The sequence below is a fragment of the Piliocolobus tephrosceles genome, chromosome 15 (assembly GCF_002776525.5).
Source record: "Piliocolobus tephrosceles isolate RC106 chromosome 15, ASM277652v3, whole genome shotgun sequence".
NCBI lineage: Eukaryota > Metazoa > Chordata > Mammalia > Primates > Cercopithecidae > Piliocolobus > Piliocolobus tephrosceles.
The window spans coordinates 9,189,722-9,215,313 of NC_045448.1; the positions used below are offsets into that span (position 1 = coordinate 9,189,722).

The following is a 25,592-nucleotide window of genomic DNA, read 5'->3' on the forward strand; positions in this document are numbered from 1 at the left end:
GCTAAAAAGCGTTTTCACTTAGCACAAGCACGGATTTCTGCGCGTCAGGGCAAGCGGTGAGACAGCCGGTGACGCTTATGACCGACAGGATGAGAGGAGGACCTGAATGAGGCTACAGCGGTGAGGGAAGAATTAAGTCTGTCTCTTAACACCAGGGCTTCACATGTGCCAGAAGTTAGAAGATATTAGGGACTTGCCGTGAGTTTCAATCTTCTCAGCTCAGGCCCTAGTAGAATAAGGAAGGTGTAAAGCTGGAGAGGAGAAAGGGCAGAGGTGTTAGGGACAAAAACTCAGCTCTCGACTGTCCGTAAGGAGAGTGGCCTTTCAGTGGACAGGGTCCTCATCAGTCGGGAATGCTGCTGAAGGGGAGATGCAAATGTAGAGAACTTGGATTCCTACAGATGAGCATTTCGAACCCACAACATGTTTATTGTTAGATATTAGTTGACACAACATGAATATACGCTTTCCAAAAGGTAGAAGGTATCTCCTTTACACATTCGTTCAGTAAGGCTTCATTGAGCACCTGCTTGGGACATAGTCCGTTTCCTTCTGCTTAGATCACACCTGTGATGTCTTCCTGTGATGAGCAAACACTGTCACTTGATCTGCTAACTCAATTCTTTAGCAAGTGTCAAGTGTCAAGCACCACACGTGGGGATACAGATGCAACGGAGAGCCCAGTTAATTGCTCTCGCCCTTACGGAGAGAATTACAGTGCAGAGTGGGAGGTATTGGAGAGATACTTTGGAATAATAGGAGACCATTACTTTGAAGTCAGACCTGAAGTCCATTATCTACTTGACCACTTAGTAGGACAACAACCTCACTGAATCCGTTTTCTCATATGGAAATAAGATAAAATTTGAAGAGTAAAGATCGCAGTAGGTGCTTTGTAAATGATAGCTAATCTAAGAGCGCAGGTAGGCATTGCACTGAACACTGTGAAAGCATGGAAAAGGGATTTCTGACAGATTGAGGAAAAAAGGATACCTCATGCATCCTGAAAAATGTGATGCTTGAGCTGAGTCCTAAAGAATGAGTAGGAGTTGAAGACTGTGGGGGCCAGGGTGTTCTAGGCAGTGGAAGTGGCACATGTGAAAGTGAGAGTGGCCACAACTTGTGGCCAGATTCCTCATGGCTGTAGCTAAAGAGTTGAGTTAGCAGATGAAGCGATAGGCAGTTGAGGTCCAGTTTAGGAAGCACCTCATATACATAGGAGTTTGGACCTTTATCAGAGAGTCAATTTCAGGGAGCCAGCGAAGGCTGTTAAGCAAGTATGGATATTGTGGGGAATTATGTTTTAGGAAAATCACTCCTGGCGGCAGTGTAGCAGATGGATAAAAGGATGGATTGAGCAGAGCAGATTCAGTAAAGGTATCATTGAAAGATGCCAAATCTAGGTGATCAGAGCCTGTAGTGAGTGACATAAGTGTGAGAGAGTATGCAAATGAGATCTTCAGGATTTTGTGGCTGATCAGCTGTATCTGGAAGGGTGGTTGTGGGGAGGGAAGGCAGGGCAGAGAGGATGTTATGATTTGGATTCCTAAGTTTGGCAGTTAGGAAAGGGTAGTGTTATTCACTCTAGAGTACAGGAGGTGGGGCGACTCTGGAGTAAATTTGGGAGTTCGGTTGTTTCATAACAGCTTTATTGAGATACAGTTTACATACCGTACAACTCGCAATTTATATACCATACAACTCTCAGTTGTTCTTAACATAGAGTTATACAACCATCACCCCTCTCTAATTCCAGAGCATTTTCATCACTCCCAAAAGATACCTTCTATTCATTAGCAGTCACAGACAATCCCCACTACCTCTCGAGACCTTAGCAACCACTAATCTACTTCTCTATAGATTTGCCTGTTGTGGACATTTCATAGAAGTGCGATCATACAATACATAGTCTTTTGTCTCTGGCATCTTTCATTTAGCATAATCTTTCCAAGGTTCAAAATTGAGGAGTTTTATTCATTCAATAAATATTTTTTTTGATGTACTACATGCCAGATACTTTAGCAATACAGCAGTGAATAAGATGGACAATGCCTCTGTTCTTAGGAAGCTTTCATTTAGTAGCCTGAAGCAAGACATAAGTAGATACAATAACTTCATGTAGTTGTGAGTATTAAGATAACATGATGCTGGGTTGTGGCTTGCGGTGAAGGGCAAATTAGAGGAGGTAGTCAAGAGAAAGCATCTGAGAAGGTGACATTGGAACTGAGACCCAAGTGATACAAAGGAGCCAACCACGTCAATATCTGAAGACAAAGCATTTCAGGAAGAAAGCAGAACAAGTACGGGGCATGTGGTGGAAACTAGTTTGGCATATTGAATATGAAGTCCCGGGAGAGATCCTAGTAGAGATACCTAGTGTCCCGTGTATGTATTAAAGGTTTGGAATTCAGAAGAACAATCTGGGTTACGAATACAGGCTTGGAAGTCCTTAACATGTCAGAAAGATGAGAATGAAGATTGAGAAATTGGCCAAGGAGCAAACCCTCGGAATATCAATATTTTAAGAGTAGGCAGAGGTGGCTGAATATGTGAAGGAAACAGGAAAGCCAGCAGGACAGGATGAGAGCATCAGGTCAGAGAAGCCAAGGGAGAGGTGCTTGAGGAAGGAGCAAGTACTCCTTATGAATGACAAAGGCTGCCAAGAGAACAAAATAGGGACTGACACCTATAGTTCCAGCTATTTGGGAGGCTGAGGCAGGACGATCACTTGAGCCCAGGAGTTGGAGGCCAGACTGGGCAACATAGGGGGACCTTGTCCCAAAAAAAGAAAAAAAAAAAGACTGAAATGACTACTGAGCAGCAAGGACAGTTTCAGAAAAGTGATTGGTAAGAGCCAGAGGAGAGTGAATTGAGGAGTGAGTGGAAGTTGAGGAAGTACAGGAGGATCTACTGCCCTAGGAGGCGGGCTGGGGAAAGAATGAAGTGGGAACTAAAGGAGATTAGAGTCAAGGGATTTTAATTTGGGGATGAACATGGCTGTAGTGTTTCAATTTGGATTGGATGGTAAAGAGCAGACAGGAAAATGTCAGTGACACAGCAGTGTTCAGTTCCTCAGAAGGATGGAGGGAGTACATAGAGTAGAATGGTGGAAAGATTCGTGGTGGGAAGAGAGGTCTGTTCTATCTATAGAGGAGAAATGGAAGGAGACAGATGTGGGCAGGTTGGTACCCTGTTGGTACATGCATTTTTAATTATTGTACCAACATGAAGTTGAGGAAATTTACAAATGGACTATTTATTTTTTTGATGCAGAAGATGGCCCATACCTCAAGTGAAGAAGAAGATAGAGGGTTGGAAAATGTGGGAAAGGAGAGAAAGTTTGAAAATAGTTGATATGGAAATGAGATGGAGAAAACAGCTAGGCAACATTGAGGGCCAGTTAAAGTGCAAGGCCAGGGTATCCACAATAATTAAAAACAAAAACTGATTAAAAAGTGGAAGGCCAGGAGTTTATGGCAGCTCTCGTCCACAGTTGTTTGATCTTCTGTATCAACACCCGCTCGGAGGTGGGATCTCAGTTTGGGGAGAGGTCCATTGCATGTCCATCTGAATGAGTTCCTTGAGGTCAGGGTCCCTGTAAGGCATTTCCATGTCCTACGCACTTAACACACTGCTTGGCAAATAGAAGCTGCTTAATGTTGAGTGAGTGAGTGAATTGTGAGCTAGAATGGTTGGGGAAAGGCATCAAAGAAGGTGAGGGATTTGAAAGGTGAGGTGTAACTTGAAGTGTGCCTTGTAACCATTGCTAATTATGGCTGAAATTATTGATTTAAGAAGAAACAAAAATTATTTAAGTACTTGTTATAAAATATGCTGAACTAACAGAAAGTAGAAGCAGCGATTGAAATTCACAGTATGAATAAGTATTTAATTAATTAATTTATTTTTTTTAAGACGGAGTCTCGCTCTGTTGCCCAGGTTGGAGTGCAGTGGCACGATCTCAGCTCACTGCAAGCTCCGCTTCCCGGATTCACGCCGTTCTCCTGCCACAGCCTCCCGAGTAGCTGGGACTATAGGCGCCCGCCACGATGCCCGGCTAATTTTTTGTATTTTTAGTGGAGACAGGGTTTCACTGTGTTAGCCAAGATAGTCTCGATCTCCTGACCTAGTGATCTGCCCACCTCCCAAAGTGCTGGGATTACAGGCATGAGCCACCGTGCCCGGTCATTTAAATTCAAACCATTTGGCAAATACACATTATGATCTTAAAGAAGATGACAGTGTTGATATGCTTATGACTTTCTACTTAAGTGCTAATTCTAAAAGTATTATACATAATCTGCGTAACTGCTGTGTTACATTTTAAATACATCATAATTTAATCCTAAAATTCAGAAAATTGAATTTAAATCAAGCCCAAACCTTTGGGCTTCTTGGGTCTATACCGCCTTCTCTCTCAATTTTAACAGCTGCGAGATCCCTGGACTCCCAAGGATCAGTTTTCATCTTTTCCCATGTGGACACTGTTCTTCCCTGTCTTTGTAATTTTGTAGAACCCTCTTATGTCTCCGAATTTTTCAGTGAGGTGCTGTCGTCAGATAGGATGTAGTGCACATTGTAAAAAAGTAAGTTTATTGGACTTGGTTTTGATGTTTTCTTAAATCCTTTTTTTTTCTCCCCTTGAATGTTTACAGTGGAGCTGGGCAAGAAGTAGGAAGATCATGTATTATTCTCGAGTTCAAAGGAAGAAAAATAATGGTAATTACTATTTTTGTACTCAGTTTAATAATATGGCTCTCTCTGTATTGGGTGTTAGTCTTTTCTTGTAGACTAGTTATCTTTTTAGCTCCCAGAAAAATGTTATAGTGCATACAATCTATGCTGTATAGTGTTAATGAAAAAAACTAATACATACTTCTACTTAGTAATTTAGTTGATTAAGAAGATATATTCTATGACTGTAAAATTGTCAGCTAGATCTGTTGAACTGTTATTTTTTTAAAGTCCCTCTTCCACTCCTGAAGGGTTCAGCCAGCCTAACTGCCCCACCCCAAGTGGAAGATCCAAGGGCCCAATCACTGAACACATTGAGAGCTCTAGCCGCCTCCAGCATGTGGGGATCAAGCCTTGGCCTAGAAGGTTGGATGCCCAAGTCCCACTGGGGCTGCCGGCCTTGGATAAGTTACTCTGCTTCTCTAAGCCTGAAAAGTAGAGGGGTTAGAGGAGATGGTTTCTTTCTAAGGTACTCATTAATAAGTCAGTTCTGTGTCTCATGTTCCTTTGATTCCTCTTTCTTCTCAACTCTTCCCAATCTGAAAAGAATATGAATGGGTCAGACATAGTCATCTTTTTAGTCATCTATTGTGTTAATTTGGTAGTAATGCCATAAAAATAAGTAACTTTAATGACCGAGTCTTAGGAATTTGTTCCCTAATGCCTTAAAAATGTTTAAATTACCCTGATCAGGTAAATTTCCCATTTCTAATTATGATCTTCTCACAAGAGTCGATCTGGTAGTAGTAAATCTATAAACTTTTTAAATTTTAATCTTCTGATATCAAAGTTTTTGAAAAATATTTAATTCATTGTTAGAATGACGACCAAAAGTAGTTGGAAAGAAGCTGTTTTGTACTTTGCATCCTGTGACCCCTAAATGTGAGCTAAATTTTAAATTTGTTGGGAAGTTAGAATTGTTAATGGCATATTTGCCACATTTAATAAGAATCATGTTCCAAGTGCTAGTGTCTGGAGTCTATCTTGAGTATGTGGGTGACAGATCTAGAATTATTGTCTATTTGCTGAATGAATTTTAATAAAATATGCAGGAGATTGTGATCTCTTTTCCTGTCTCTTTCAGCTGGACTGTGGGATCCACCCTGGCCTAGAAGGAATGGATGCTCTTCCTTATATTGATTTAATTGATCCAGCTGAGATTGATCTCCTCTTAATTAGTCAGTAAGTTTTTCCCTTTATTAATGACACTGTTTTTCACGGACTTTTACTGTCAAGCTCATTCTTTACTAGATTTTGAGAGTTTGGTTTTTAAAAGAGTGTTTTTTGCTGGGAAGCATATTGCAGACATCTAAGTCTAAACCAGCACTCCATAATGTCATCACAGGCTAGAGAAGTTTACTATGAAAAACTTACCTATCTCTATATATAATTTCAGCAAGTATGTGAGAAGGAGATAGTACAGAACTTGAATCATTGTAAAACTTGAGACGAAGAAAGCCCTTTTCCAGGGTTATCTCCTTGAGGTCACTGTTTTGTCACATGTTTCTATAAGAACACCATTTCAACTTTATTGAAACAATTTTTTTTTTTTTTTTTAAGATGGAGTCTTGCTCTGTCGCCCAGACTGGAGTGCAGTGGCCGGATCTCGGCTCACTGCAAGCTCCATCTCCCAGGTTTACACCATTCTTCTGCCTCAGCCTCCTGAGTAGCTGGGACTACTGGCGCCCGCCACCTCGCCTGGCTAGTTTTTTGTATTTTTTAGTAGAGACGGGGTTTCACTGTGTTAGCCAAGATGGTCTCGATCTCCTGACTTGTGATCCGCCCGCCTCGGCCTCCCAAAGTGCTGGGATTACAGGCTTGAGCCACCGCGCCCAGCCGAAACTATTTTTAAATAGAGTTCATATAGAAAAATGTGACAAGACAGTGACCTCAGGGAGATACCCATGTTTCCATTTTATTCCGCTAAGATGTTTGCTGTAGGCTGCCAAGAGTAGGTTTGGGATATTCTTCATCCCTAATTGTTCACTAATAAAGTTTTTTTGCTGTTTAAAAACGATACTTCAAACATCTTTCTTCCATATTAAAACTGTATGCATTACTTCTTCCTTCTACACATACCTACTCTTGGTTTCTGAAAGTATCAGTACATAGTTGTTTATATAAAACTTGTTTTTTACAGTAAGCAACAGTTTCATTATGTGGTATCCGATGGATAATAATTTTAAGAATTAATGCAGCCTCTTTCTTTTTAAGTTTCCATTTGGATCACTGTGGAGCTCTGCCCTGGTTTCTACAGAAGACAAGTTTCAAAGGAAGAACATTTATGACTCATGCCACAAAAGCTATTTATAGATGGCTTCTTTCTGATTATGTCAAAGTTAGGTAAATTACTTTATTAGATTATACACGACTTTGGCTTTTTATGGTACGTGTGGTTCAAGATACGGACCATTTTGTGTTTTAAAATGAGGTGCTCTCTTTTCATGTATAAGGAGATCAGTAATTTCATCATTCATTAACAAGGTCATTGAAACCTATTGTGTTTCTAGCACCTTCCTGACCTTGAAGGTTTTTTTGAGACAGAATCTTGCTATGTCGTCTAGGCTGGAGTGCAATGGTGCGATCACAGCTCACTGCAGCCTCAACCACCTGGGCTCAAGCAGTCCTTTCACCTCAGCCTCCCAAGCAGCTGAGACTACAGGTGTGTGCCACCACACCCAGCAGAGTTTTTTTGTTTTTTGAAGAGATGAGGTCTTATGTTGCCCAAGCTAGTCTCAAACTCCTGGGCTCAAATGATCCTCCTGCCATGGCCTCCCAGAGTGCTGGGATTACAGGCATGAGTCACTGGCCTGGCCTTTAAGTCTTTATATAGCTTTTGTGTCCTTTTAAAACTTCATTAGGCTGGATTGGAAGAGTTATGCTTAATTGTGGTAACACTCATTAACACTTCAATAATGCTTACCACGTGTTAGGCCCAATCCTGAATTCCTAATGTATATTAACTTCACACACAAAAGATACATATTATGTATATATTACATATATATGCACATATATAATACATGTATATATAATATATACACGTGTATATTTTATATATATATATTTTCTTTTCTTTTTTTTTTTGAGATGGAGTCTTGCACTGTTGACCAGGCTGGAGTGCAGTGGCACTATCTTGGCTCACTGCAGCCTCCGCTCCCAGGTTCAGACAATTCTCATTCCTCAATTTCCCCAGTAGCTAGGATTATAGGCGCACAGTGCGTGCCACCATGCCTGGCTAATTTTTGTATTTTTAGTAGAGAAGGAGTTTTACCATATTGGCTAACCTGGTCTTGAACTCCTGGCCTCAAGTGATCCGTCTGCCGTGGCCTCCCAGAGTGCTGGGATTACAGGCGTGAGCCACCACACCCATCTGGGAGATAAATATATTTAATCTTCACACCAACTCAAGATGTAGGTTCTGTTATAAATTCCATTTTACAGATGATGAAACTGAGGCACAGCAAGGTTATTTGCCCAAAATTGTCACAGTAAGAGACAGAGCAAGGATTTGAACCCAAACAATCTGGCTCCCGAGTCAGTGTCCTTAACCACTATTCTCTCTTCCTTTTTTGTAAGTACATTAACATAATTTTCAGGAGAAAGGCTGTGCTAGACTTTGTGGAAAAATCTTTTCTCATCCTAATGTGAGAAATATCTGCCATGGTTCAATGTATGTGAGTGCGTTATATCTTTCAGGAGTGTTGGGGTGGGAAAAAAGTGTGAGAATACTCTCCTAAAGAGTATTTTGTCTTAATTTACTGTATGTATTACTGAAAATTGAGAGCACTTTGAGCTCAGTATCTTAATTTCCTGTGTGGTTTGTTTAAAATCAAGTTTTGTAGCTATACACACAATAGAGTAAAAAAAAAATACACAAAATCTCTAAAAAATTTTAAATAGCGTAATTCATGCAGTATATTTTGAAGAAATACCTTCATGGATATGTTATCCACAATTTCTTTGTGTTCAAAGGCTTTTTTAAAAATCTGACTTAATTGTTTTTGCTGGCATCTTTCAAAATTTAGCAACATATCAGCGGACGACATGTTGTATACCGAGACGGATTTGGAAGAAAGCATGGACAAAATTGAAACTATCAACTTTCATGAAGTTAAGGAAGTTGCAGGAATCAAGTTTTGGTGTTACCATGCAGGGCACGTCCTAGGAGCCGCCATGTTCATGATTGAGATCGCAGGCGTGAAGGTACCCTCTGGCTCTGGCGCTTTTCTCCCCAGAGAAATCAGTACAGAGCTTTGTGCCACCAAGTACTATTAAAAAGAATATTCCCTAAGACTTGCAAAAGTGTCAGAACACTGACTCATAAGATAAAAATACAGTTAACACTTTTTCCTTTTAAATATCGTAGTTCCTACCTCCATTACAATACTTTCTGTATCAAGACTGAGAAAAAAAAAAATTTTAAGGACTGAGAAAAGAGTAAAATAAACATCTCAGAAAGGAATTCCCTGACACCGTAGGATTCAGTTTCCTTTAGAAAACTGGTTAGGGAAGAGGTGTCTTTGTGGCTGCGTTCATTTAAAAATAAAACACAATTTGATATTCATGTCCCCCTGATGTCTTAGGATTCACAGATAAGCCCCTAAGCAGAGTGGACTGCAAGAGTAAAGGGTTAATTAGGAAAGATCTTTAGGGAACCCTTGAACTTCTGCAAATGTGGGTGGACTACTAGGTTTCTAGACTCCAGAGCAGCAGCTGTGAACTCTGGCTGCACATGAGAATCTCTTAGGGAGCTGTTGAAAAGTAATTATTGAATCAAAATCTGGAGGTGTAGCTTGGCCTTTTCCTTTTTGAGTTTTCTAGGTGATTCTAACGTGCAGCCAGAGTTGAGAACCAATGCTCTAGTGTAACGTCCTAAATTTTTCACAGCTGCTTATACATTTGGAACTTTTAGACGAATTGTAAAATATATCACTAAATCACTTATTCTTGCAGTTTGCTCCAGGGCACAAAAAATAAGTAGCACAAATGCTGATGTGAATTCTCTTGGAATTTGATGCAGACCTTCTTACGATTTTATCTCCGGTTTTAGACCATGTACCTCAGTGCACTCCTTTCCTTGTCAGCATGCCCTTTTTCTCTAAGAAGTTAGAGCACTTCTCAAGTGTACTAATGTTATATAGGTTATCTTTGTGAGATGATACTGGGAATAGATTATTCCCATTTACTAGATGAAATAAGTGAAGCATTGGACCGTTTACTGACTGAACTACACATTTTGAATGCGACACAAGCACTGCGTGTAAATATCATCAGTTTTAGACTTTTTGAAAACTGTAACTGCACTTTTGGATTTCATGAGTTTAATCTATTCGCTAGCAAAATGAAGCCTTCCCCAAATCCTAACTTTCTAGTTTTATCTTTTTCACAGCTTTTGTACACAGGTGATTTCTCAAGACAAGAAGATAGACACTTAATGGCAGCTGAAATTCCTAATATTAAGCCTGATATTCTTATCATTGTAAGTATTAATGTGCTATATTGTAATCAATGTAATGTAAACAGATTTTTTTTCTTTGGAAAATAATATTGTGATCTCACTTTCATAACATGTTATTGGATATAAACTTATCTTTTTTTTAATACAAGAAAATTGGTGGCCAGGCACAGTGGCTCACACCTGTAATCTTAGCGCTTTGGGAGGCCGAGGTGGGTAGATCACCTAAGGCCAGGAATTAGAGACGAACTTGGCCAACACGGTGAAACCCCATCTCTGCTAAAAAAAAATACAAAAGTTAGCTGGGTGTGGTGGTGCACACCTGTATCCCAGGTACTGGGGAGTCTGAGGCACAAGAATCACTTGAACCCAGAAGGTGGAGGCTGCAGTGAGCCGAGATCACGCTGCTGCACTTGAGCCTGGGCTACAAAGCAAGACTCGGTCTCAAAAAAAAAAAAACTGGGACAGGCACTTCTTTTTGTAGCGCGGCTTCACTTTCTTGGTGTTAAATGCATTAACTCTAGTCTAATATCAGAGGCACCAGGCCGTCTTTGGGCAGGGTCATTATCACTGGGTATGCCCTCTCCATTATCACTGGGTATGCCCTTTGGGCAGGGTCATTATCACTGGGTATGCCCTCTCCCATAATGGTATGATAATACCATTATCACTGGGTATGCCCTCTCCTCCTTATCAAAAAAAGATAAATGTATTTTTCTGGATGACAGTGTGTAGAAGAACATCTATGGGTCATTTTGGAAATGGCGTGACCTCACTGCCTTTGCCACGGTGACTGTCCTCAGACCCTTAGTCCATGCTAACTTACCGTTTCGTTTATCTGTGTGTGTCCTGTCTGCCTACTAGGTTGCAAGTCCCAGGGGAGCAAAAAAATGGACTGTGTACCGAAGCTCTTTGGGGGCAGCTTGGGATGTGTGTTGCTGATGGTAGAGTCAGGGGTTGGGAGAGAAGTCTTGCAGGCTTTTGGTATATATAAGAACATCAGGTGTATGTGGTTCAAGGAGGAAGAGTTGTCTGTTTCTCCTCCACCACCTACCATGTCCCCAGCTGCCCAGGCATGTGGGCCAGTACACACTGCAGTGCATAAGCAACATGTAAGCAGATTACATTGGACTCTGCTCCTGGTATGCCCAGCGTATAGACTTAATTTAAGGGAAGATTCATTTTTGAACCCTCAGAAAAAGTACTTATTTTCATAGTACCATACTTTAAAGCAGTGCTTCAAATTTTAATATGCATATAATCATCTGATTATTTTGCTAAGGTACAAATTCCAATTAGTATGTCTGGGCTGGGGTCTCAGATTTTGCACTTCTGATAAGCTCAAAAGGGATGTCAATCTTCTGGTCAGTGGACCACACCTAGTAAGACTTTAAGGATATTCTTAAACAGAAGTATAAGAAACAACATCTATTTCTATTTTAAAAGCTTTGACTTATCAGAGGTGGGAGAAATAGCCTTTTTCTTCCTAATGCAAAGCAAAATGGACATGGGAAGAAGATACAGTTTTGGACTATTTCCTGATTCCATTTTGTAAAATGTTCTTCTTACTTAGATTTGAATTCTGGCATTCTTTTTGTTTTGTTTTGTTTTGTTTTGTTTTGTTTTTTGAGATAGAGTCTCACTCTGGAGTGAGTGATGTGATCTCGGCTCACTGCAACCTCTGCCTCCCAGGTTCAAGTGATTCTCCTGCCTCAGCCTTCTGAACAGCTGGGATTACAAGGCATGCACTACCATGCCCAGCTACTTTTTGTATTTTTAGTAGAGACGGGCTTTCATCATGTTGGTCATGCTGGACTCCTGACCTCAGGAGATCTACCCGCCTTGGCCTCCCAAAATGCTGGCATTACAGGCGTGAGCCACCATGCCTGGCCTTTTTTATTGTTGTTGTCAAATTGTATGTTTTTGAGATGGAGTCTTGCTCTGTCGAACAGGCTAGAGTGCAATGGTGCAATCTCAGCTCACTGCAACCTCCTCCTGGGTTCAAGCTATTCTCCTGCCTCAGCCTCTGGAGTAGCTGGGATTACAGCCACCCACCACGACGTCCAGCTAACTTTTGTATTTTTAGTAGAGACAGGGTTTCGCCACGTTGGCCAAGCTGGTCTTGAACTCCTGACCTCAGGTGATCCACTTGCTTTGGCTTCCCAGAGTGCTGTGATACAGGTGTGAGCCACTGCGCCGGGCCTGAATTCTAGCATTCTTGCTTGCTCTTCCCAATTGCTATTATGACAACACATGTTCGAGTAAATGACATGCTAATGGAGAAGTGAATTGCTTAGCCCCTCAGCATTTCATTGATGTTTAACTTTTGAATTCTTTGGGGATCATTGGTCTTAGTCTCACACTTCTAATATGTTATTTAGGAATCTACTTATGGGACCCACATCCATGAGAAACGTGAAGAGCGAGAGGCAAGATTCTGTAACACTGTCCACGACATTGTAAACAGAGGCGGCAGGGGTCTCATTCCTGTCTTTGCTCTTGGAAGGGCTCAGGAGCTGCTCTTGATTCTGGGTATGCCATTTCCTTTCTATTTAGGAGATGATTAAAATCTTGTCATTTTATCAGGATAATAACGTGGTCTTGGATGAGTCATTCCACCGTCCTGGACTTCAGTTTTCTTCATTATAAATAGGGATTTGGGGCCGGGCACGGTGGCTCACACCTGTAATCCCAGCACTTTGGGAGGCTGATTTGGGTAGATCATGAGATCAGGAGTTCAAGACCAGCCTGACCAAGATGGTGAAACCCTATCTCTACTAAAAATACAAAAAGTAGCCGAGCATGGTGACAGATGCCTGTAATCCCAGCTGCTCAGGAGGCTGAGGCAGAGAATTGCTTGAACCTGGGAGGTGGAGGGTGCAGTGAGCTGAGATTGCACCACTGCACTCTAGCCTGGGCGACAGAGTGAGACTCCGTCAAAACAAAACAAAACAAAACAAAAAACTGGGGATTTGGATCTAGGAATAGCCCAGGAAAACAGCACCTCTCATGCACTGCCGCTGGGAATGTGAACTGGCATCCCCTTCTGGTGGCCATCAGAAGTCTTAAAATATGTGTACCCTTTGGCCAGCAGTTCCGCTTCTGGGAAATAGATGTACAGAAAATTTTGTCAAGAAAGGTATTCATCATTTTAGTATTTTCAAAGAAATATCATGTCAGTAAATATAACATCATAGGAAAGAATTGTGTTACAGATGAGTAATTACATACTTTCACATAATATATTAAGTCAACCAAAAAAGTAGAGTTCAAAACTGTATGTACTCTGGCCGGGCGTAGTGGCACACGCCTGTAATCCTAGCACTTAGGGAGGCTGAGGTGGGCAGATCACTTGACGCCAGGAGTTCAAGACCAGCCTGGCTATCGTGGTGAAACTTCGTCTCTACCAAAAATAGAAAAATGAGCCAGGTGTGGTGGTGCACGCATGTAGTCCCAGCTTTTCTGGAAGCTGAGGCATGAGAATTGCTTGAGCCTGGGAGGCAGAGGTTGCAGTGAGCTGAGATTGCACCACTGCACTCCAGCCTGGCTGACAGAGTGAGACTCTGAAAGCAAACAAACAAAAAAACCTATATGTACTCTGATCCTAGTTAGGTAAAAAATGCACACACAAATGACCGAAAAGATACTAAATCTGGATAGTGAGAATATGGGTGATATTTTTTGTTTTCTGCTTTTCTCCATTTTACAAGTACTTCAGTGAACATGTATAACTTTTTGTAATAAGAGGAACAGTGGTTGTTACTTTTTAGCATACATTTGTACTTAATGATCCTTTCTACCTCACATTCTGTGATCTATTTGGGAAAAGCACTCTTATTAAAGAAGAAAAGAAGGTACTTTGCAGCCAGGCATAGTGGCTCACGCCTGTAATCCCTAATTCCAACACTTTGAGAGGCTGAGGGTGGAAGATCACTTGAGCCCAGGAATTTGAGACCAGCCTGGGCAACAAGGCAAGACCCTGTCTCTACAAAAAATACAAAGAATTAGCTGGGTATGGTGGTGCACACCTGTTGTCCCAGCTACCTGGGAGGCTGAGGTGGGAGGATCACTTGAGCCTAGGAGGCAGAGGTTGCAGTGAGCTGAGATTGTGCCACTGCACTCCAGCCTGGGCAACAGAATGAGACCCTGTCTAAAAAACAAAAAAACAAATAATAAAAATGGGTGCTTTGCATGTATGTAACCTCTGTGTGAAGCACTAGAAACGCTTGCATCTTACCTCTTCCTCTCTATTCTGCCGTCTCGGTGAGGAGGAGAAAAAAATAGTATCCCTGTCACACTGAAAAGGAAAACAGAAGGAAAGTTGGAAGAAATGACCCCAGATGAAAAGCAAATCTGTAACAGATAGGACTTCTAGAAGCTGAATTTCCCAAATCCGAATCTGATTCAGTCTTTTGATCTTGATTAGTCCTCCTTCCTAACTGCAAGTCAAATTTGTCCTTAGAAGTCTTGAAGTCCAAGTCTTTGTGACCAGTAAGATGAAGAGCAGAGAAGTTAGGAAGTTGAAACAATGTTGCCACCATCAAATTGGATTGCCAGATTTAGCAAATAAAACTAGAGGACAACTCATAAATTTTAGGTTCAGATAAATAATAATGTTTTAATATAAGTGTACCAAATATTTAATATATAGATATATATATTTTTTTTTTTTTTTTTGAGATAAGACTCTCACCCTGTCACCCAGGCTAGAGAGCAGTGGCACTATCTTAGCTTGGCGTGGTCTTGGCTCACCACAACCTCTGCCTCCCGGGTTCAAGCTATTCTCTTGCCTCAGCCTCCTGAGTAGCTGGGATTACAGGCGTGTGCCACCACGCCTGGCTAATTTTTGTATTTTTAGTAGAGACGAGATTTCACCACATTGGCCAGGCTGGTCTCATTAGTATATATTCTTATACTAAAAATCTTTTGTTGTTCATGTGAAATTCAAGTTTAACTGGGTATTTGATATTTTTATCTGGCAGTTCTACAATCTGCTCTTTGCAACTGGTTGCCCTTTTTCCTTAAAGTCTCCCTTGTAATATAGTATAATAGAAAGGACAGCTGCTTTCAAATCTTATCTGTGTTTCAGATCAAATCTATCATATGGCTACAGCCATGTGACCTTGGGCAAATTATTTAACTTTTTTTAATCTTCAAAATTTGTTCATAAAAACACGCACAACAAAACAAGAAATGGTGGTGTGGTTGTGGGATGTAATCCGCTTTAGGGTATCTAAAAAATCGTAAGAGAAACAAATCATGAATGGGATAAACTAGAAGACAAAGCAGGAAATTTATTTGTAACACACGTGACAAAGTTTTTGTCCTCATATAGAATTATCATTGATACATCAAATGGAAGAATAAAATTCACACGATACTCAGCCTGTTGTTTTACCCTTAGTTTGCTAGGTAAGATGGTGATAAGTCTTCATAAGTTGTTTTGCAAATTAGAAATTATAGATGCAAATAATATAATAGGCATATAATACATTTTCAAACCACAGAGGTACCTATTAGAATAAAGGGTGTCTTTCAGCCATACTACCTTGATAAAATTTTGGGATTTAATGAGTGCTTTTCCTTTAACATAAGTCTTTTTTTGAAGGTATATTACCCACTGCTTTCTTTAATTATCAGAAACTGGTTAGTAGTATTTTAAAAATACAAGCATGGCTTGAGTGTGGTGGCTCACGCCTGTAATCCCAGCACTTTGGGAGGCTGGGCAGGAGGATCACTTAAGTCCAGAGTTTGAGACCAGCCTGGGCAGCATAGTGAGACCCAGTCTCAAAAAAAAAAAAAAAAAATTAGCCGAGTGTGGTAGCACACTCCTGTAGTCACAGCTACTCAGAAGGCTGACGTAGGAGGATCACTTGAACCTAAGAGGTTGAGGCTGCCATGAGCCATGATCACACCACTACCCTCAAGGCGGGTCGACAGCCTGGGTATAAAACACAAAAACAAAAAAAACAATCATAGCATAATATGACTACTTTTTTTTTTAAGTGTTCAAAATCGGTGAACTCTTGGCAATTCTATTTTGTAATTAGCACTCAATAAATCTGTTTGAAATGTTAATACTACATTTTTACTTAAAACCACAGAATTTTTTCTAATATGTTTTTCTAATACATTTAAATAAAAATGTATTATTTAGTGTCTCGTTATGGTAATAAGTTAAGACTTCAGTGTAAATTTATACTGAGTCATTTTTAAAAGCCTCCACATCTTTGAACTATAATCACAGCATTCTTTTTTAGGTCATGTGCCATTTAGAAGTAAGTTTTGGTTTTGTAAATTTCAAGTTAGTTACAACCAGGATAATTTTGCTTAAACTCTTTAAAATATAGTTATGTGCTTTATTTCTTGGTTGTGTGTGTATCATTTCTTGTTTCTATGTGTATCATTTATTATTTGAACTATTTACCCCATGTAACAAAGTGATGTTTGTTTCTTGCAAAATCTCTCTAGATGAGTACTGGCAGAATCACCCAGAACTACATGACATTCCAATATACTATGCATCATCTTTGGCCAAGAAGTGTATGGCAGTGTACCAGACATATGTAAATGCCATGAATGACAAAATCCGCAAACAGATCAACATCAATAATCCCTTTGTTTTCAAACACATTAGTAACCTCAAGGTGAGTGCTTGTGGAAGAAAGACAAGGATGGATAAAACCAAATCAGTCATTAGGAGTAGGAGGTACGAGGCCGCAAGGGATGGCTCATGGCTGTAATTTTAGCCTTTTGGGCGTCCGTGGCAGGAGGATCACTAGAGCTCAGGAGTTCAAGACTGGCCTGGGCAAGACAATGAGACCGTGTCTCTATAAAAATAAAATAAAAATCGTAGGCAGTACGTGTCAGTGACTCTAGCTGAATTCCTCTTGCTGGAGTCTTACCTCTTCTCTAGCCGGTGTCGTTTTTCTGCAAGAAATCAAAACTTCAGCAGCTGACATTCTTTTTTTGCTTCAACAGATTTTGCCACTTGCCCCAAGTAGCCGTGTGTTCTCAGTATTTATAATACTTATCTCTTGCTTTAGGAATAAAAAGTTCTGAGGAGAAAAGTATCTTGTATTATGTATTTAAGTTTCTCTTCTCACTCAAACCAAATCATCTTTTTGATTAGTGCTGCAAATTCTATATATGAAAATTTTAATATACTTTTCTAGAAGCATTCAATAAAATCTGATTTTATTTAATTTAAAAAATACTGTTTAACTCAATTGATGCTTGAATCATAATAAAATAATTGATATCTGAAATAATTTAAAAGTGGTCTTCCAGTTGTAAATAGGCTTTGTTCATAAAGTATATATTTTAAGTTAACTGCTTAAGGATTATAGACAAGTTCTCCCTAGAACAGCATTAGACCTTTTGATTTCCAGGCCAGCTCAAAATATTCATGGAGCATGCAAAGCCATTGTGAGTCTTTGGGAATATTTTTTCAGAGTTGTGTCTTGGGTAGATCAAGACCCATTTGACTCTTCCTTTTACTTTTCTGCCTGCCTGCTAGGCACTGAAGATGGTCCTGATGGTTCTGATGGCTCTCTAGCTACCAGTAGAAGGTTTTGAAGATCAGCGTGAACTGACTGCTTTTTATTACTTGGTTTTTCTACCATTCCTAGCCTAAACTGCGTAGGAACTTGGTAACTGAACTTAGAATGTGTACCGATCTTGTGAAGGCCCTTTCAGTAGTGTGATTAATCTCTTCCTTAGCCTGTTGTTCTTTAAAAAGAAAGAATGCTTTGTCAGCGGCTGATAGCTAACATACTTTTCCCATTCCGTTTTCTCTCTTAGAGCATGGATCATTTTGATGACATTGGTCCCAGTGTTGTAATGGCCTCCCCAGGCATGATGCAAAGTGGCTTATCCAGAGAGTTATTTGAAAGCTGGTGTACTGATAAGAGGAACGGTGTCATTATAGCAGGATACTGTGTGGAAGGCACACTTGCCAAGGTCAGTTATAGTCATAGGCTATTGTGTTATTCCTAATCAGAATTACGGAGGTGGTAGGGTCCTCACAGGTTTTCGCACTGAAGTAAATCTTTAAATAGTACAAGTTTTGATTTTTAAAAATGAGGATGAGAATAGGTAGCTAGGTATGAGCGTAGGATGTGGAATTATGCAGACACTGAATGGCGTAATGAGGTCCCAGGTGATTGATGTACAAATTAAAGTTTGAGAAGTGCTCATCTGGTTGCAAGTAGTGAATAATGGACAGGAACCTATTTGAGACAAACATGTGAATACCCTCCCTCATCTCATGAAAAACAGGTTTACTAATATGTATGATCTTTTTTTTTTTTTTTTGAGATGGAGTCTCGCTCTGTCGCCTGGGCTGGAGTGCAGTGGCCGGATCTCAGCTCACTGCAAGCTCCGCCCCCCCGGGTTTACGCCATTCTCCTGCCTCAGCCTCCCGAGTAGCTGGGACTACAGGCGCCCGCCACCTCGCCCTGCTCGTTTTTTGTATTTTTTAGTAGAGATGGGGTTTCACCGTTGTTAGCCAGGATGGTCTCGATCTCCTGACCTCGTGATCCGCCCGTCTCGGCCTCCCAAAGTGCTGGGATTACAGGCTTGAGCCACCGCTCCCAGCCTGTATGATCTTAAAAAGCTGTAAAATGTGTTTGGGTTGACCACCTTCTACTATTATGAAACATTGATTTTCAGCTCTTAGGGATGTAGAAATTGTAGAAAATACATGCAGAATTTGAGAGGCAGTTTCTGAGCATCCAGGTATCACATTCTCATCCTCTTAGCATTAACATCTATTTTATTTTTAAAAATATGATGATTCTTTATTTTGATAATCTTTATTACTTTATCTTGTTCTATAAAGTTCTTTAGTGGCAATGTTGTATTTAAAATAGATTTCCAGGCTGGGTGCAGTGGCTCACACCTGTAATCCCAGTACTTTGGGAAGCCAAGGCAGGCAGATCACCTGAGGCCAGGAGTTTGAGACCAGCCTGGCCAACATGACGAAACCCTGTCTCTACTAAAAATACAAAAAATTAGCCGGGTGTGGTGGCGTGTGCCTGTAATCCCAGCTATTCGGGAGGCTGAGGCAGGGAGAATTGCTTGAAACTGGAGGCAGAGGTTGCGGTGAGCCAAGATTGGCGCCACTGCCCTCCAACCTGGATGACGGAGCAAGACTCCATCTCCAAAAAAAAAAAAAAAAATTGATTTCCAGGCCTGGCACGGTGGCTCACACTTGTAATCCTGCACTTTGGGAGGCCACAGCATGTGGATCACTTGAGCTCAGGAGTTCAAGACCAGCTTGGGCAACATGGAGAAATCCCATCTCTACAAAAAATAGAAAAATTAGCCAGGCATGGTGGCACATGCCTGTAGTCCTAGCTAGTTGGGGGACTGAGGCAGGAGGATTGCTTGAACCCGGGAGGTCGAGGCTGCAGTGAGCTGAGATCGCACACTGCATTTCAGCCTGGGTGACAAAGTGAGACCCTATTTCAAAAAACAAAGATTTTCAGAATAGAAATGTATCCACATATCTGGGAAATGACTTTGGAGAGCACAAGAGTAGTTGGGAATACAGGTTTGTCTTTCCAGGCGTGAGAGTTATGATTCTCACTGACAGCACACCAGATAGATGAGTTTTAATTCATTTGTTTACTTTTCTCATTAAATGTTTGCTTGAGAACATGAGTATTTGATATTTACTGAGTCAGTTATATTAGAATGATTTTGTGCTGAAGGTCCTAAATTTAACATGAGTTTATGACTGCATGAAAAAAATGAAAATGTACCTGTACGTTTATAACTGGGTAGTTTGTTATGTGATTTTTCTTCATTTTCCACAGCACATCATGTCTGAACCTGAAGAAATCACTACTATGTCTGGACAGAAGTTACCGCTGAAAATGTCTGTTGATTACATCTCTTTCTCAGCTCACACGGATTACCAGCAAACCAGTGAATTTATTCGTGCTTTGAAACCGCCTCATGTGGTTAGTCTTATGAATTGGATTTATTGTACTAAAGGGAAAAGAAGTGCATACCCAGGAAACTGTGCAGCAGGCAGTTCACAAAGCAAGCATCACCACCTACTAATACAATACCCCATGAGCAGAGCCTTCCACGTGTGCTCGGGTTTGGCCTTTACAACTCCCCTTTGATTTCAGCGAGCTGTACCCTTTCTCCGTAACCGACTCTTACTCAGACCTACCAACCCCAATCCTAATGTTTTTCTATTATTTTCTGCTGCCTCTCCAATAATTTAAGAGCCAGGCTTGGAGTATGACTGCTCATTTGGAATGCCAGCTCCATCTCTTACTTACTGTGTAACCCTTGTCAAGTTACTTAACCTCTCTGTACCTCATTTGTAAATAGGAATAATAATAGCTCATAAGGTTATTGTAAGGACGAAGTGAGAGAACATATCTAAAGCACTTAATGTGGTGCCTGGCACATAGTAAATGCTTAATAATAAGAAATAGTACAAGGATCGTTTGGAGAGAGGAGAAAGACAAGTCATATAATAGTATAAGTTTAAGATTTAAATAGATATGAAATATACTATATAGGGTGGCCAGGCACGGTGGCTCACGCCTGTAATCCCAGCACTTCAAGAGGCTGAGGAGCATGGATCACAAGATCAGGAGATCAAGACCATCCTGGCTAACACGGTGAAACACCATCTCTACTAGAAATACAAAAATTAGCTGGGTGTGGTGGCGGGCACCTGTAGTCCCAGCTACTCAGGAGGCTGAGGCAGGAGAATGATGTGAACCCGGGAGGTGGAGCTTGCAAGGAGCCGAGATCATGCCACTGCACTCCAGCCTGGGTGACTCTGTCTCAAAAAAAAAAAAAAAATATATATATATATATATATATATATATATATATATATATATATATATACTATATAGCTCCTTATTAGTATATGATTTATTTATTTGTTTATTTATTTATTTATTTATTTTTGAGATGGGAGTCTCACTCTGTCGCCCAGGCTGGAATGCAATGGCACGATCTCGGCTTGCTGCAGCCTCCACCTCCCTGATTCAAGCAATTCCCTTACCCTAGCCTCCCGAGTAGCTGGGATTACAGGCACACATCCCAACACCTGTCTAATTTTTTTGTATTGTTAGTAGAGACAGGGTTTCACCATGTTTGCCAGACTGGTCTCGAACTCCTGACCTCAGGCAATCCACCCGCCTTGGCTCCCAAGCAGCTCTCTGTCTCAGCCTCCTGAGTAACTGGGATTACAGGTGCCCACCAACACACCTGGCTAATTTTTGTATTTTTTGTAGAGATGGGGTTTTACCATCTTGGCCAGGCTGATCTTGAACTCCTGACCTCGTGATACACCCGCCTCAGCCTCCCAAAGTGCTGGGATTACAGGTGTGAGCCACTGCACCTGGCCAACTTACTTATATTTTTAAGTATGATGTAACTTATTAAAAATAAATTAGATATTTTGATGGAATTGGAAAGGAGGGATAAGCTGAAAAAAGTGTGTATTTTTGATTAGAAGAACACTAATGAAGCATGTGTCCATAGAAAATAGATGAAGTGGCCTTTCCAAGTGTATTGGAAAGCAGAAGAAATGGCCTTTTGTTAGTTTTGTTTGTTTGCTTGTTGTGTTTGGTTTTTTTTTTTTTGGACGGAGTCTTGCTCTGTTGCCTAGGCTGGAGTGCAGTGGCGCTAATTTCGGCTCCCTGCAGCCTCTGCCTCCTGGGTTCAAGCGATTCTCCTGCCTCAGCCTTCCGGGTAGCTGGGGTTACAGGCACGTGCCACCACGCCCAGCTAATTTTTGTATTTTCAGTAGAGACAGGGTTTCACCACATTGGCCAGGCTGGTCTCGAACTCCGGAGAGATCCACCCACCTCAGCCTCCCAAAGTGCTAGGATTACAGGCATGAGCCACTGCGCCTGGCCTTGCTTGTTGTTTTTTAAATATGTTTTACTGTGGTAAAATATCTAACATAAAATTTGCAGTTTTAACCATTTTTAAGTGCACAAACCAGTGGCATTAATTATATTCACAGTGTTGTACAACCATCACCACATTCTGTTTCACAGCTTTTCATCACTCCAAGCAGAAACTCTGTACCGGTACACAGTGACTCCCCATTTCCTCCCCCCACCCTGGTCATCTCGAATCTACTTTCTGTTTCTATGAATTTGACTATTCTAGGTATTTCATATAAGAGGAATCATAATGCCTACGATGTTTCCAAGGTTCATCGCGTTGTGGCATGTATCAGCACTTCATGCCTAAGTCATGGTCCGTTGTATGTCGACCACATGTTGTTAATCCATTCACCTGTGGATGGACAGACACTTGGGCTGTGTCACTTTTCAGCTAGTGTGAAATGGTATCTCGTGGTTTTGATTTTCATTTCTCTAATGACTAATGATGTTGAGCACCTTTTCATGCAGTCTTTTGTTAGTCTTTGAGTTCTTTCTAGCATGATAGGCCTCACAGGCATTTGCCACTGGCCCTTAATGAGCAGATTATTTGGTCAAGAAAAACCACTCTCCTGTCCATAGCATCACGGTGTGTAGAATTGTCACAGAGTAGGCTCCTCCCAGGTGTTTCTTATTGAATGTGTGCATGAACATTCCCCCAGATTTCCAAGCCAGGGAGGAAAAGCCGTGTTGCTCTTTCTGTGTGGTGTCACCACCTCATCCTCAGCCCCATTTCATCCTGTCACTCCCTGGTTCTACTTCTGCTGATAGTTTAAGTTCCTGGGTTGAACTTCATGCTCATTTTCCTGTAATAACCGTCTCTAGCAAAAGTATAGCTGCAGGATAAAATTGGCAACACTAGTAGTGTTGGTGGTAGTAATCAGTACTAGCTTACATTGATTATTTACCACATGCCAGGCACCATACATGTGTTTTATATGAACTGACTTGCTTAATTTTCATGACCGACAGCTGTTCTGCAGATGAGAAAACTGAGGCGTGAAATCACTTGGTCAAGGTTACACAGCTAATAAGCAGCAGCACCAGGATTCTGCTCAGGCAGCCAGGCCCAGGCCCTTCCCCACCAAGCAGTAAGCCCTGCCATATGCTGGTGCTGGCTATGCCCAGCCGCAAGCCATCTACCACGTGTGAGATGCTACGAACAATCTATCTTGGCTGGGCGCAGTGGCTCAGTCCTGCAATCCCAGCACTTTGGGAGGCCGAGGCAGGTGGATCACTTGAGGCCAGGAGTTCAAAACCAGCCTGGCCAACATGGTAAAACCCCATCTGTACTAAAAGTATAAAAATTAGGTAGGCGTGGTGGTTCACACCTGTAATCCAAGCTACTTGGAGGCTGAGGCATGAGAATCCCTTGAACCTTGGAGGCAGAGGCTGCAGTGAGCCAAGATCACGACACTGCACTCCAGTCTGGGCTACAGAGTAAGACTGTCTCAAACAAACAAAAAAAAGAACAATCTGTCTTGTAAGATAGAAGTTACAAAAGTGAATGAAAAGGGACTGGTAGCTAATGCTGTTGTTGTAAATACCCTCTAAAATATATCATTTGTGGCTGGGCACAGTGGCTCATGCCTGTAATCATACCACTCTGCAAGGCTGAGGTGGGAGGACTGCCCAGAAGTTTGACGCCAGCCTAGACAACATAGTGAGACCTTGTCTCTACAAGAATAAAATAAAACTAGCCAACCATGGTGGCTCATGCCTGTAGTCCCAGCTGCCTGGGTGGCTAAGGTGGGAGGATAGCATAAGCCTGGGAGATTGAGGCCACAGTGATCCAAGATTATGCCACTGCACTCCAACCTGGACAACAGAGCAAGACTCTGTCTTTAAATAAAGAAATATATAAAGTAATAAAATGTTCCATTTGGTTCTGAAATATTTTATTAGGATAGGCACAGTGGCTCACACCTATAATCCTAGTACTTTGGGAGGCCAAGGTGGGGAGATCACTTGAGCCTAGGAGTTCAAGACCACCTTGGGCAACATGCAAGACCCTGTCTCTACAAAAAATACAAATATTAGCTGGGCATGGTGGCGTATGCCTGTAGTCCTGGCTATGTGGGAGGCTCAGGCAGGAGGATTGCTTGATCCCTGGAGGTTGAGGCTGCAGTGAGCTGTGATCACACCAGTGTACTCCAGCCTGGGCAACAGAGTGAGACCCTGTCTCCAAAAATATATAAATATATGAGGTAGGCCAGGCATGGTGGCTTACGCCTGTAATCCCAGCACTTTGGGAGGCCGAGGCAGGCAGATCACAAAGTCAGGAGTTCGAGACCAGCCTGACCAACATGGTAAAACCTCGTCTCTACTGAAAATACAAAAATTAGCCAGGCTTGGTGATGTGCACCTATAGTGCCAGTTACTCGGGAGGCTCAGGCAGGAGAATCGCTTGAACTCAGGAGGTAGGGGCTGCAGTGAGCTGAGATCACACCACTGCTATACTCCAGCCTGGGCAACAGAGCAAGACTCCATCTCACAAAAAGAAAAAAAAGGGAACTATGGGTGTTTTCTAAGACAGTGGGGTAGCAATAGTTTTGTACGAGTCATAGGCATTTAAAACTAGAAGAGATTACGGAAGTCAGCCCTTTACCACTATGAACATAGAAGCAGTGAAACATGGAAAAGGCGTGTATCTCAGTGGCAAAGACTGGAGTAGAAAAGAAGTTTCTTGGCCGGGCGCGGTGGCTCACCCCTGTAATCCCAGCACTTTGGGAGGCCGAGGCGGGTGGATCACGAGGTCAAGAGATCGAGACCATCCTGGCCAACATGCTGAAACCCCGTCTCTACTGAAGATACAAAAATCAGCTGGGCGTGATGGCACGCACCTGTAGTCCCAGCTATTTGGGAGACTGAGGCGGGAGAATTGCTTGAATCTGGGAGGCGGAGGTTGCAGTGAGCTGAGATTGCGCCACTGTACTCCAGCCTGGCAATAGAGCGAGACTCCGCCTCAAAAAAAGAAAAAAAAAAGAAGTTTCTTTACTCTTTGTTTAAATAGTACCACATAAGGATCTTTTAAAGCCAAACAGAATGAATATGTGTATACACGTTGAATTGGTTGGAGGTCCTAGTAGTAAAGTTTCATAACTTCCAAGTATGTCTCTATTTCATATACTTAATTAATTCAACTCAGGACCATGATTAATCTGAATAATATTTCCCCATATTCTTTCAACATTTATTCTATGTAGATTTTAGTCCATGGAGAACAGAATGAAATGGCCAGATTGAAAGCAGCACTGATTCGAGAATATGAAGATAATGATGAAGTTCACATAGAGGTTCATAATCCTCGGAATACAGAAGCAGTGACCTTAAACTTCAGAGGAGAAAAACTAGCCAAGGTAAAAGATTATGGCTCCTGTCTCTCCGATCCATGTTTTTTCTTCATGAAAGACTGTACTTCATAAGAAAATAGATCTTTAGTCAAAAGAATATGCTTATTTCTGTCT

General features: G+C 41.4%; 1 protein-coding gene across 2 annotated transcripts in view; it reads left to right on the forward strand.

The window, feature by feature from the left end:
* The window catches only part of CPSF3 (cleavage and polyadenylation specific factor 3), a 52,066-nt gene that overhangs the window by 557 nt on the left and 25,917 nt on the right, over nt 1-25,592 (forward strand). Inside the window, exons 2-11 of one of the 2 annotated variants that reach the window (XM_023199065.2) lie at nt 4,656-4,719; nt 5,819-5,916; nt 6,949-7,077; nt 8,763-8,940; nt 10,127-10,216; nt 12,574-12,724; nt 16,664-16,839; nt 17,996-18,154; nt 20,014-20,160; nt 25,332-25,484. In XM_023199065.2, the coding sequence (XP_023054833.1) occupies nt 4,656-4,719; nt 5,819-5,916; nt 6,949-7,077; nt 8,763-8,940; nt 10,127-10,216; nt 12,574-12,724; nt 16,664-16,839; nt 17,996-18,154; nt 20,014-20,160; nt 25,332-25,484 (1,345 nt within the window). Of the gene's footprint in view, nt 1-4,655; nt 4,720-5,818; nt 5,917-6,948; nt 7,078-8,762; nt 8,941-10,126; nt 10,217-12,573; nt 12,725-16,663; nt 16,840-17,995; nt 18,155-20,013; nt 20,161-25,331; nt 25,485-25,592 lie in introns of those variants that run through there. The other variant, XM_023199075.1, reaches the window with a different exon arrangement.